General features: G+C 40.3%; 1 protein-coding gene across 4 annotated transcripts in view; it reads left to right on the plus strand.

Moving 5' to 3' along the window:
- The first annotated feature begins 213 nt into the window (after positions 1–213).
- Positions 214–14,385, plus strand: part of GAS2L3 (growth arrest specific 2 like 3) — a 37,856-nt gene continuing 23,684 nt past the window's right edge. Inside the window, exon 1 of one of the 4 annotated variants that reach the window (XM_038558788.1) lies at positions 214–319. Coding sequence is in view for 1 of the 4 variants with exons in the window: in XM_038558787.1 (XP_038414715.1) it covers positions 1,240–1,267 (28 nt within the window). In the remaining 3 variants the exon portion in view is untranslated. Of the gene's footprint in view, positions 320–596; positions 1,268–14,385 lie in introns of those variants that run through there. The other 3 variants (XM_038558790.1, XM_038558789.1, XM_038558787.1) reach the window with 3 other exon arrangements.

Here is a 14,385-nt window from a genome sequence, read left to right on the forward strand (position 1 = left end):
GTGAGAGACTCCGGGCGGCGGCAGGCGGGCGCCCCCGGCCCAGCGAGGTGCGCGCGGGGCTCGGGCGCTCCCGGAGGCCCGGGGCGCGGGGGGAGAGGGAGACGCGGGACCTGCGGCCGCGCCCTCCCCCGCCCGGGGCGGAGCCTGTGGCCGCGCCCTCCCCCGCCTTCCCATTGGTCCTTTCGAACCAGGCGGCGGGCGGCGGCGGCGGCGGCGGCGGCGGCGGCGGCGGCGGCGGCGGGTCAGAGGCGGGCGGGCTTCGCGGCCGGAACCGAGATGTCGCCCCGCGGGGAGAAGTGACCATTCCGGGCCCGGGCGGGTGAGTCCTTCCCTGCTGGCCTTCTCTTCTCTCGCGAGCCTTTCCTCGCCGCCTTGGGGCTGCCGCGCCTTCGTCTGCGGCCTCGAGGGACCCCCGGCGCTGGCTCGGCGGGGTCCCCGGGACGCCCTGCGGTTGGCCTGCGGCGGCAGCTGCGCCCCCGGATTGGCCCCCGGGGCTGTCAGGGTGATGGTCCGCCCGCCCTCTCCCGCCGCCTCGGTGCGGCGCTGCGGCTGCAGGTGTGCTGGGCCGGGGGGCAGGTGCGGACCGCGTCGGCCGGAGCAGGCTTGGAGCCGTAACCGCTCTGCCTCAGAATCGGGGGGAGCGGAGCCTGACGCTGGTTGAAGGGCTCCGGGGCACCCTCACCCCCAGCGCCTGGCACGGTTAGGGCCGCTCGGCTTCTCGACTCACCCTCTGTAAGGATTAGTGAAGTCACTCACCTCGGAGGGAGCGGCGCTCCCCGACTTGGTGCCTCTGGCGAGGTTGACAGCGCCTTCCCCTCCGGGTCCGGCTGGGGCGGGGCTCTGCGCTCCGGCCGCACCCCTTAGTTTGGAGGGCTGCCCTGGGGGCTGAGCTGTAAACTAGAGGGAAGGCTTTGTAGTTCGCCCAGAAACCTGGAGAAACTTTCGGAAGGCGTCCTCCCTCACGCTGCCCACTCCTGGCTCCCAACGAATCTTTTCAAATGGAGTTTCCTGGATTTAAGAGTGCTTTGTGCTGTGCGTGGCTGAGTTGCTGATTCCGTCCTTAAGTGAAGCCCAGGCCGAGTCACACCTTGTGTTTTGTTCCGTTTGTACCAAGAGCGCTAATAACTGCTTTCTCAGAAGATAAGCAGTTGGTGAACCTGCTATATGACCATGTTTCTTGGCACTTAATTAAGGATTGGAATTCTCACAACCTCAGATTTCCTTTGGGAGCGGACTGGGATGGATTCGAGTGAAGAAGTGGAAACTGGTGAGAATCTACTAGCGTGGATTCTGATACAAGTTGTCTGATTTCATCTGTTTCAAAAATTCATTAACAGACACTGGATAGTCTATTTTGACATTATTGAATTAAAGGCAATATTTCTTTTTAGCATAGCAGAGTTGCTAAGCATGCAGGCTCTGAAGTCAGGCTTTACCACGTAATGTGACCGTAGGCAAGTTATTTAATCCTTCTAATCCTAAATTTCCTAATCTGTAAAAGAAGGTTAATAATAGTTCCTACCTTATCGATGGGAGGATTGTTGTGAGGATTAAGTGAAATAATCTACATAAATAGTTTAGTACAGTGCCTGACACATAGCTGTTATTATTTCGGTGCTGTTTAATTCTGATTAAAAGTTTCAAGCTATACCCAAAGGACTGAGAGGCCCAGAAGGTAAAGGTAGTACCAGAAGTAGTGATGAGTTCTCATTCACTGATTAATTTAATACCTTGTAAGCACTAAAAACAGTATCTGGCACATACTAAACACTGTTGCTGTTTATCAAACACACTATTACCTAGACGGTGCAAGTATGTGTTTTAGGTGCTTTACTTACATTATTGTGAAATCTCTTAGTGATCCTGTAATGTAGTTGGTGTTTACTGCTTGTTACAGGTGAGGAAACTGAAGCTCAGAGAAAGCAAATAACCTAAGTCCACCTGGAATTCAGTCCAACCCGCTTTGTTTGTGTGTCAGACTATCCTTTGTTTATACTTCTGGTGTCACATAACATCTCGCACAGAGTTGTTTGTGTGGCCCAGGTTCATTTCTGCCATGGGTATAGTTTTATTTTTGAATATTTCATTAATTAAAAAAATAGAAATAATTTGTGGTGGTAAATCAAAGTGTGTGATAAGAGAAGACTGTCAGCAACACACATGCTATTTTTTAATTTAATTTTTTTAGAAAAGATTTTATTTATTCATGAGAGACACATAGAGAGAGGCAGAAGACACAGACACAGGGAGCCCGATGTGGGACTTGATCCCCGGACTCTGGGATCACACTCTGAGCCAGAGGCAGACGCTCAACCACTGAGCCACCCAGGCGTCCCAAAGTACGTGCTATTACAAAACACTAAGTGGATTCAGTGGTGTTTGGAGAATTGGCCAGTTCAGAAGTAATATTTCCTAATTTGTATTTTCCCATTTAGCTTTGGTGTATTCACTATGTTTTCACTATGCAACATTCTTCTATTATTTTTTTTCACCTGTCACCTGTGAATCTCAAGTTTGCAGTTAAGAAAGTTCAGTTGTTTTAGTAATTTTTTTCAAGCCAACTGTTGATGAGGCAAGTAAGGGATTAAGGCTAATATGTATTGTTATAGTTTTCTTTCAGTAACATGTCTGTGTGTATGTGTTTTACTCTCTTCTTATTACCTATTGCTTTGTGTACTTTGATTTGTGTACTTTGATATCAGATACATCTCGTACACCTCATACCTCAGGAACCTTGTGACGTACATAGAAGTTGAGAGAATAGGAAACTTGAGTCTGTCAGTGACTTTATCTCACTTCCAGTTTCCCTATTTTTAATTGAAATTTAACTGCCATAAAGAAATGCCTCAGAAGGCCTACTTACAAGATAAGGCAGTCTTTGCAATTGCATTTCATTAGTGTTTCTCCTTCTAGAAACACAGAATGTTTTCTTAAGTTACTACGTTGCTGCATAGTAGGTTGTCTTAACAGAAAGTTGCTGCTTATTTTATCAATGAATTACTAATTTCCAAAGAACTAGAATGTAATAAAATGTAGTGTATGCACTAAATGATAATTTCATCCTTGATGTCGAAACCATCTTAGGAATTTATAGTACTGTGACCATCAGTCACATGATAGGTATTGCTGAAGTGCTGACTTATAGAGATTTCGGCCTACTTTTAACACAACATAAACTCTTCTATAACAGTTTACTCTTAACTGTGGTTGAAGAGCTGCCTTTATATAGTGTTAAGCATAATGACTTTTAATTTCTCTCGATACATAACATTACTATTTTGGATTCTAAAAAATAAAATTGGCTGTTGAAAAACTTGTGTTTAGAAGTTTTTTTTTTTTTTAATATCCTTCCAGTTTGGAAAACATTGTGATCCCAATAATGTAATTAATTATACGTACTGTTCTGCAGATTGATTTTGGTCACATAACATCTTTTCATATCAGTAGATATAGCTCTTATTTTTTTCAAGATATAGCTCTTATTTTTTTCAAGTGACTGAATGAATCCACTATATAAATGTATGATAACTTATTTGAGCAGTTTCCTGTTAATAGACGCTTTATGTTGTCACATTTCTGTATATTAGTGTTTGTGTATGGGTGTGTTCTCCATAGTCTTTTAGCTTATCATGTATAAAAGCAAATTGATTTTAAGTTCTTTAAAAAATTTATGATATATGAATAGTTCTATTCAACATAAAGTTAAGTTATTCAAGTTGAATGTCTATGAAACATTGCAAGAGGAAAATTTCAAATAGAAAAACAAAGACTCCTAACAAATAATTTTTATAATTTTGTAACTAACATGTGATGTTTTTATGAAGCTGTAAGAATCTTATTTCTTTCTCTTAAAAGTCTTTATCTGCTTTAGAAGCTGCTTTTTCCTTAAATGAGCATACTGCAGATTTACTTCATTATTGTTTCTCAATCTCTTTAGTGGTAAATGCAACATTTATTGTGCTTAGGAGTAATTCTGGTACTAATTTTAGCAGTAATTTCTACATAGTAGTAGAGGAAATGGAGAATGTTACCTCCATATGGTTCTTATTTTAGAAAGTATAGAGTAAAATAAAAGCATGTATTGCTGTGTAACCTAAATTAGGGAGGGAGTTTGGGAGATTTTTTAGAGGAATTAAATCCGAAGATAGATAGGACTGAGTCTGGAAGAAAGGAAGAGAAAATGATGTAGATAGATTATCAGGTACAAAGTCCCAGAGATGAGAGATCATACTCAAAGGGTCTAAAAGAAGTTAACATGGCTGGAGTGTGAGGGCCAAGAGACGAGGCTGGAGGGGATCTATCACTCTTTGTTGGCTTTGTTGAGGAGTTAGGGCTTTATTCTGTAGGCATTGGAGGGTCATCAGGGATTTTAAGCAGGGGAGTAGAAAGGCATCCTCAGATGAGGGTTTGTGATGAATCAGTCTGGCTGCAGTATGTGAAGAGCAGGGTGAAGCTTGCAGGAATGGAGAAACGGTGACTGAGTGGAATCGGTCGGTTTCAATAAACCTAGAGAGAGGGGTGATGGTGGCGTGAACTAGAGGGGTGGCCCTAGATGCCAAAGAAAAAGTTTAGAGGCAGAAGCAACAAGGTATGATCACTGATTGTTTTGACTGAGGGATCCACTGAGACAGTGGAGGCCTGGGAGAGGGAGGAGTCATGGCTGACCTGTTTAACTTGGTGAATGTTGGTGCTGCTCCCTGAAATAGTAAATGCAGGAAGCCTTTGTAAATATTTAAATGAGTGAGTAAAGGAATAAATGATCTCAGTGATACAAAGGCAGGGCAGGGCCTTTGATGATGATGATGGTGGTGGTGATGGTGGTGGTGGTGGTGGTGGTGATGATGATGATGGTGATGGTGGTGGTGGTGGTAATGATGGTGGTGGTGTTGGTGATGTTGGTTGTGGTGTTGGTGTTGGTGATGGTGGTGGTGGTGGTGGTGGTGGTGATGATGATGGTGATGTTGGTGGTGGTGGTAATGATGGTGGTGGTGTTGGTGATGTTGGTTGTGGTGTTGGTGTTGGTGATGGTGGTGGTGGTGGTGGTGGTGGTGGTGGTGATGATGATAGAGAACACATATAGCACAATGGATTTTACCTATACATTTTGCATGTGTTTTTTTTGTTTGGTTGGTTTTATTTATATTTCAGCCTCTGTATACATCTGGTGTGTTTTTCTCATTGTTTCAACATGCTGGCTGGGCTCACTCTATCTTCCAGTCATGTTCTGGATGTATATTGCTTTCTTGGGGCCAAATGTCTTGACCCTCTGGGTCCAGCCTCCTTTCTCCACTTAAGATGTATATTACTTTCCTATTACTGCTAGAGCAAATTACCACAAACTTAGTGGTTGAAAACAACACAAATTTATTATCTTATGGTTTGGGAGGTCACAAATCTGTAATGAGCTTAAAAAAAAAAAAAAAAAAAAGACGTTGTCAGGGCTTCCTTCTTTCTGGAGTCTCCAGAGGAACATCCATTTCCTTCCCTTTTCTAGCCTTGAGAGTGCACCTATGTTCTCTTCAAGGCCGGAAGTGGTGCAGCTCAAATCTGTTTCTTTCTCTACTTCTCATATCATTCTCTGACTTTTCTTTATTCCTCTTTTTAAAAGAATGTATTTAGGGCAGCCCCAGTGGCGCAGCGGTTTAGCGCTGCCTGCAGCCCAGGGCATGATCCTGGAGACCTTGGATCGAGTCCCACATCAGGCTCTCTGTATGATGCCTGCTTCTCCCTCTGCCTGTGTCTCTGCCTCTCTCTCTCTCTCTGTCTCTATGAATAAAAAAAAAAAAAAAAAAAAAAAAAAGAATGTATTTATTTCTATTGAGATACAATTGACATATCACATTATATTAGTTTCAGATGTATAAAGGACACGATTGGTATTTGTATATATTGTAAAATGATCATCATGATAAATCTAGCTAGCACCCATCACCATACATAGTTTTAATTTTATGATGAGGACCTTTAAGATCTACTCTATTAGCAGCTTTCAAATGTGCAGTCCAGTGTTATTAACTATAGTCTCCATGCTCTACATTACATCCCCATGACTTATAAATTGTAGGTTTGTACCCCCTGAACCCCTTCACTCATTTTGCCTACCCCCTAATCCCTGCCACTGGGGTCCACACCATCAATCTGTCTCTTTATCAAGAATCTTGGTTTGTTTAGATTCCACAGATAAGTGAGATCATACAGTATTTGTCTTTATTTATCTGACTTATTTCACTTAGCATGGTGCCCTTCAGGTACATCTATGTTGTCACAAGTGGCAAGATTTCATTCTTTTTTTTTTTTTTTTATGGCTGAGTAATAATCTCTTGTATTTATATACCAGCTCTTTATCCATGCATCCATCAGTGGACACTTAGGTTGTTTCTGTATCTTGGCTGTTGAAAACAATGCTGTAGTCATTGTGGGGCCATATAGCTTTTTGAATCAGTTTTTTCATTTTTTGAGGAACTTCCGTACTGTTTCCCACAGTGGCTGCACCAATTTACATTCCCACTAATAGTGCATGAGGTTTCCCTTTTCTCCACATCCTCACTAACACTCATTATTTCTTGTCTTTTTGATAATAGTCATTCTTACAGGTGTAAGGTGATATCTCCTTGTGGTTTTGATTTGCATGTCCTTGATGATGAGTGATGTTGAGCATCTTTTCATGTGTCTGTTGGCCGTCTGTAGGTCTTCTTTGGACAAATGTGTATTCAGGTCCTCTGCCCATTTTTTAATCAGATTGTTTGTTTTGCAACTGAGTTGAATTGAATATTATCTCCTTATCAGATATATGACATGCAGATATTTTCTCCCATTCTGTAGGTTGTCTTTTCATTTTGTTGATAATTTCTTTGCTGTGCATCAGCTTTTTAGTTTGAGGTAGTCGTCCCACTTATTTATTTTGGCTTTTTTTTGCCTTTGCCTTGGGTGTCAGATCAAAAAAATCATCTCCAAGACTCACGTCAAGGAGCTTACCACCTATGTTTTCTTCTAGGAGTTTTATAATTTCAGGTCTTACATTCAAATTCAAGTCTTTAATCCATTTTGAGTTAATTTTTGTGTATGGTATAAGATAGTGGTCTAGTTTCATTTTTTTTTCATGTGGTTGTCCAGTTTTCTCAACACCATTTATTGAAGAGACTGTCCATTCACTATAATGTATTTTAGGCTCCTTTGTTATAAAGTGGCCATAAATGTGTGGGCTTATTTCTGGGTTCTCTGATTGCATTGAATCTGTAGGTTGCTTTGGACAATATGGACATTTTAATGATATTAATTTTTCCAGTTTAAGAGATGGAATATCTTTTCATATATTTGTGTCTTCTTCAGTTTCTTTTGTCAGTGTCTTATAACTTTCAGGTCTTTTACCTCCTTGGTTAAGTTTATTCCCAGATATTTTATTCTTTTTGTTGCAACTGTAAATGGGATTATTTTCTTAATTTCTATTTCTGATAATTTGTTATTTGTGTATAGAAATAACAGATTTCTATGTATTGATTTTTGTATCTTGCAACTTTACTGAATTCATTTATTAGAGTTTTTTTGCTGGTCTTGAGGGTGTTTTGTATAGAATATCATGTAATGAGCAAATAGTGACAGTTTTACTTCTTCCTTTGCAATTTGGATACATTTCTTTTTCTTCTCTGATTGGTTTGACTATGGCTGCCAAATACTATGTTGCATAAAAGTGCTGAGAGTAGGCATCCGTGTGTTGTTACTGATCTTTGAGGAAAGATATTTAGCTTTTGACCATATCATGTTAGCAAAGGGCTTGTTATGGCCTTTATTATGTTATGTTTTCTCTATACCTACTCTGTTGAGAATTTTTTTCATAAGTTCATGTTGAATTTTGTTAAATGCTATTTCTATATCGAGAAGATCATATAATTTTTATTTTGTTAACGTGGTATGTTATGTTGATTGATTTACAGGTGTTGAACCATCCTTGCATTCCTGAAGTAAATCCCACTTGATCATGGTATACAATCCCTTTAATGTATTGTTGAATTCAGTTTGCTAATACTTTGTTGAGGATTTTCACGTCTATGTTCATCAAGGATTTTAGCATCTGCCTGCTTCTTATATAAAGAGTCTTGTGATCACATTTCACCTAGCAAGATCATCTTTCATCCCAGAGTCTTTAATTTACTCAATCTGCAGTGCCCATTTTGCCCATAAAGGTAGCATATTTACAGGTTCTGGGGATTAGGATGTAAACATTTTGGGGAACTATTATTCTTTCTACCACAAATGGAGTTTATTTAAGATGTGATAAAAATGTTCTTGTGCACTGAGGCACATAAATTCCTAAGTAGCACATTGTTTCCAGAACCTATGCCCTTTGGCACAGCTATTACATCCTTTTTACTTGGACCCTCTCCTGTACACCATTCTTAGTCATTTTTTTTTCTTAGTGATTCCTTTGATCTGTCAGGCATCTCACTTGACCTGCTGGTACCTTGACCAGTAACCACTGTACAAATACCACGTTGGACATGCTGGGTGAGAGGCAAAATCATTTATCAACTCAACTCGGGTCACATAATAAAAATAATAAAGAATACAAAAAAAAAAAAAAAAAAAAGATCTCCCGGTAGGTGCTTGTCTACTATGTAGCTGCTTCCAAGTTTATGTCACATTTTGTTCCACAGCAGAAATGTTGTGGAGAAGGAGGACAACCCAAGTTTCCCTAGAAATTCTGATATTCTACCAAAAGTGTTTCCTAAACTTTAGGCTTGAATACTTCTTTCAGTCCTGCTTCCAGTGGCAGTCCAGGAACTTAAAATTGGCAAAGCAGTGTGCAGAAATAACACAAAATGGTGTGAAGCACTGTAAAAGCATGTGATTGGGGAAATTCTATGTGAATTCAAGAACTAAAGATAAAATCAGAAGTAATTCCAGCTAGTCAGAAAGGGCTACTGGAAGGAAGTAAACCAAACAAATTATAAGCCTGGGTTCGTTGAGATGATGGAAAATCTTTTCAACTATTCTTTCTCTATCTCCTTTGCTAAATCCTTCTCTCATGTCAAAATGTTGGATTTTCTCAGGACTCATTCTTTGGCCTTTATCCCTGCTTTGTCCATTTCTTTCTCAAGATGATCTCATTCTTCTCAGTGGTGTTACCTCCCAGGTATTTGCTGACAATTTCTACGTCCTCTTGAACTTTCTTCTCAGCTCCAGATTAGTATTTACAGCTGCCAGACAGACACTTCCCTTGGATATCTATAAAGGCTTCTCAAATTAAACGTGACCCAAACAGAGCACTTTTGACCTATCAGTACGTGTTCCCTGCCGTTATTGGTTTAGACTCTCGTCATCCTCACCTCAATAACTGCTCCCACCATGTGTTTGCTCTGCTGTTCCAGCCAGAAGCCGGGGAGTCACCCTTGCCAAGTCATTGTGCCCCTCAGCCCTCCCTCCCAGCCCTCCGTCTTTGTTAGCAGGACATGGTTCTCACTGACCTGGATATAAATCCCATTCACTTCTCTTGAGTGGAGGACGTTGTCCGTGTTCTAGCTCAGTCACCATTGTTGGTCACCAAACCATTGCCATCCTTCAGGTTTCCTGTCTTCCTTTGCCAGCCTCGTCTCCATCTCTTCTCCTGTATGCACCCATTTCCTGTGTGGCCTCACTGTTTCTGTCCTTTCTGTGTCTCCTTCCTTCGTTGTCCTGTTCCTCCCTCCCCCCAGGGAGCTCTTTTGGAATCATGAATTAGATTGGCTCTCCCTTGGTTGGAGCTCTTCCATGGCTTCCCACCATCACTGGAATAAAGTCAAATTTCCTCAGCAGGCCTTGTGTGATGGGGCTGCTGCCTGGCCTCGCAGCCCCCTGAGGCTGCCCGTTGTCCGTGCAGCCTCTAGGGGTGTGCCATGTTCTCTCCTCAGAGTTTTCACAGAAATGATTCTCTACACTTGGAACTCTCCTTCTCCTTTCTTGACTGATGCCTTCTGTTCTTAAAATTCATGTTTTCCCTCCAGCGAAACCATTTCTAACCATTCAGTCTAAGTCTAAAGTAGGCGCCTGCTGTTTCCTTTCCTGTTCTTTCCTTCCCTATTATTAAGATAATAATAAAATTACCATGATTTAACACCACATATTCATTTGTGGTTGCTTTTTAAAGTTTTCTCAACTTGGTTCCATATGGGCAGGTCACACATCTGTTACAGTCATCACTGTGTCTCTGAGAGGCTTTGGTGCTGGTTCATGAAAGAGAGAGAGTGAGTGCTTGTTGAGTAAGTGAATGAGCATATACCACATGGAGAAGCACACAGTGGGAACCGTGATGTAGCCACAGAAGTGAACAAAACTGGGGTGCCTGGGGGGTGTCTGCCTTGGGCTCAGGTCATGACCCCGGGGTCCTGGGATCGATTCCCATATTGGGCTCCCCGCAGGGAGCCTGCATCTCCCTTGGCCTGAGTCTCTACCTCTCTCTGTGTCTCTTGTGAATAAATGAGTAAAATCTCCTAAAAAAAAAAAAAGAAAGAAAGAAATGAACAAAACTGAGGGAGGACAACAAGGAGACAGGTTGAGTGGATCCAAGGGCCTATGTTAGATAAGTTCCTGAAAACTTTTATTCTGGGAAAGAGAATTGAGAGTCAAAACTCTTATCTGAGTAACTTCCCAATTATGACATGGCTGTTTTAAAGCTTTTACTTTTGGTTATAACTATATTTATCTGTTAGCAAAAGAAGCTTTCCATATTATGTTGAATTCTGGGCAGTTTACAACCTTCTTTCTTTTAAATTTGGTAAGTTGGATTAAATGAACTATAATTATATCATCATAGTATTAATCATACCAACTCATTTGTTAAGTGGTAGTTATGTGTCAGGTCCTTTATGTGTATCATCTCCTTTAATCTTTATAATAACCATATGAAGGTGGGCATCTACGGTGGCTCAGCGGTTTAGCACCACCTTCAGCCCAGGATGTGATCCTGGAGACCCGGGATCGAGTCCCGAGTCGGGCTCCCTATATGGAGCCTGCTTCTCCCTTTGCCTGTGTCTCTGCCTCTCTCGTAAATAAATAAAATCTTAAAAAAAAATAACCATATGAAGGAGCTGATGGTATCCCATTTTATAGAGGAGAAAAGTTAAGTACCCCAAGGTACGCATATAGCTAATATGCTAGGCCTGGAATTCAAACCAGATGTGTCTGCTACTTTCTGCTACCATAGTAGGTGCCTTTATGGTGAGTTATTTTAGTACACATTGAAAAAAACCGAAATATGTTTGGTATGGCTATATAGCACTTCTATTTTCCCTATTAGGCAATTAGGAAATATTTAACTCAAAATTTTGAAGCTAAGAAAGTGCTCCCCCGCCCCCAACAAATCAGAGAGGATACCTTCTTCAGTTGTTTTTCTAAATGAAACATTAAAAAATGATGAAATGGTTTTGACATCCAGAAAGGCATGCGGACTAGTATAATACCTGTATTTTTACCACTTATCTTGACATAAAGTCTTACTAGCACAGTTAAAAGGCTTCTGTGCATTCCTCCCCAGTCTCATCTCCCTTTTCCTCCTCAGCAGTAAACATTATCCCACTATCCCAACTTTGACATTTATTGTATCCCTGAAGCCTATGTATTTAAAAATGACAATAATCTGGTGTTTGAGTACTGTATGTCATACAGCAGCAGGTAGTGTCAATATTTTTCTGAAAAAAAACTTGTTTCTTTGCCATTCTTTTCCAAGTGTCCTCCCTGATTTGTACCAAGAATGCACTATGCCCCCTTTTGCTCCCCATCATATCTTATAATGTGGGTGAGGAATTACTCAGTTTCAAAGCCTACAGCTGTGGGACAAAGGATCTGTTCAACTAGTTGACATTTTTTCCCCCATCATGATCTGAAATCAAATGAGTATGAAGAGGCTCATCATAAATGATCTTGAGGACCTCATAATTGAACCTGTTTCTAAGATGAGTGGGTCAGGTCCAAATCCTGTTCAGGTTTCAGGTGGGTGAGTGAGTGCCTTCTGTGTTTCTGTTTTCCCCAGATTTTAAAAGTTAAGTACAGTACTCTTCCTTTAAGATCTGTTTAAACTCCTGGTCTCATGAATGATTCCCAGCAGGATTACAGTATAGTTTGGACTTGGTCACTTGAGAGTTCTTTTTTTGCCCAAATCTAAGGGAAAAGACTTCCTTGAGTTGGCAAAGAGTTGAAATAGGCTCCTCCCAAAAGACAGAAAGACAAAAGCAAAACAAAATAAAGGCAACAATTTGCTGATCAAGATGCTGGTGGGGGGTGGGATCACTGGGTGATGGATGTTAAGGAGGGTACGTGATGTAAAGAGCATTGGGTGTTATATAAGACTGACGAATTACTGACCTCTACCTCTGAATCCAATAATACACTATAGGTTAATTTTTGGATTTAAATAAAATTTTTTTCAAAAGGAAAAAAAATATAAGGAAGAATTGTGGTTGTGATGCAGACTAGGGTCAGGGTAACTGTAGAATAGATGCTACTCTTGGGATTAAATGCCTGAGGACACAAAGATGGTTTAGAAAGAGAATAGTAAATAACTAGAAAATATCAATAACTGGTTCTCAGGATCAGGGACATGATGAGTACTTGTTAATTCATTGATGATTCACTGATACAATCTCATCAGTTTATAGAAGTTTCCCAATAAAAGCATATATTTGCATACATGATAGTTTTTCATACATGAAGACACATTATAGCTTCTCTGAGTAAGATTTCATTAAAGAGTTTCTCTTTTTTTTTTTTTTAAGATTTATTTATTTATTCATGAGAGACCCAGAGAGAGAGACCAGAGACACAGGCAGAGGGAGAAGCAGGCTCCATGCAGGGAGCCCGATGTGGGACTTGATCCTGGGTCTCCAGGATCACATCTTGGGCTGAAGGTGGCGCTAAACTGCTGAGCCACCCAGGCTGCCCAAAGAGTTTCTTTTTAAAGGCAATACGGATAGTTATATTTTTGTCATCTTAAAAGTAGTTCTTTGCATTACACAAGAATAATGCTTTGAAAAATATGTATCTAAAAAGACTCTTCTGCTAAAGTTCAAGCGACTGAAGGTTGCGCACAAATTCATTTCTTTCATGAAACTAATTTTGTTGGATTTTCCATAAAAAGTGCAACTACCAAACATTCTTGTGCTAGCTTCTTTGTGAATATGTCACTGTTCTTGATTTGCACACGCCTTATAATTTAGGCCCTCTTTTGTTTTGGGTTGACAGTTCCAACTGTTAAAGCTCTTATCTGATTTTTTGGGACTCCTTATTTTAATGGGAGCAGCTTCTCTGCTGCATTTTTAAAAAATGGTCTCGGAAGCATCTTACTGTGGACCATTGTTGAGGACAAAGGATTATTTATGCTAAAGGAAAATGTACTCCCCACTGAATTAGCTCGTGGGAAGCATAACAAGCTCATTAGTAATGCTCAATTGTACTTTGGCCTTTTGCTATGGTAGAGAGAAGGAAAAATGACATCAAAAAGGACATTCTGCTGTCCTTTGCTTTCCCCAAAGAAAGTGTGATGTAACATCAGACTTTTCAGTTAGATTTAGCTCAAGTTCAACTTTGGTACTAGAAGAAATGTTCCTGAAAGGAAAGTGGTATGTGTAATTGATACTGTGCAGGAGGTATGTTTGGTATAACTTAGAGGCGAAAGTAACTTTTCCTTGGAAATTGATAGCATTATAGCTTTATAGCATTTTAATTTTTTTTGTACAGTGTTTTAATTATGGTTTATAATAACAAAGAGACTAGTATATTATGTTGCTACAAGCAATCAAAAATCCTAAATTTTATATAGTCTGTGTTATTCTGTTTTTATGCTCTTCACCTTTTTTCCCTTCTGAAAATACATTAAATAATTGTATTTACCTAATTAATTAAAATCATACTTTTTTCCGTATAGACTTCAAAGTAGATTTCCTATAGATTTTGGAGTTAAATTTGCTGTTTCTTTTTCTTCCTTCCTTCCTTCCTTCCTTTCTTTCTTTCTTTCTTTCTTTCTTTCTTTCTTTCTTTCTTTCTTTCTTCTTTCTTTCCTTTTCTTTAGCACCTTATGGAGAAAATAGCTTATGAAAAATTATTATAGAAAGGCATTGAGTATTGTTTAACAGTTAAAATTGATGCCAGTCTTTATTACCTTGCTGTCTGGCAGAAGCAGCTGATGGTTAAGCTTGTTAATTTCTACAAAGTCCAGATGAGTTTACACGATCTCTTTAAAAAAATCAGATGAGAGTTCTTGACTTCAGCATCAGCCATTGTATTGTTGCTGTTTGCATTGTACAAGTTCATGTTAGGTTTACAGGGAAAATTTGGGTAGACTTCTTCATGTGCGAAGTTTCATTGTCAGTTGTATTTTTCTAGCCAGATGCTGCGCGAATTACTTTGGTATTAGTGCCA

Source organism: Canis lupus, chromosome 15 (assembly GCF_011100685.1).
Source record: "Canis lupus familiaris isolate Mischka breed German Shepherd chromosome 15, alternate assembly UU_Cfam_GSD_1.0, whole genome shotgun sequence".
Taxonomy (NCBI): domain Eukaryota; kingdom Metazoa; phylum Chordata; class Mammalia; order Carnivora; family Canidae; genus Canis; species Canis lupus.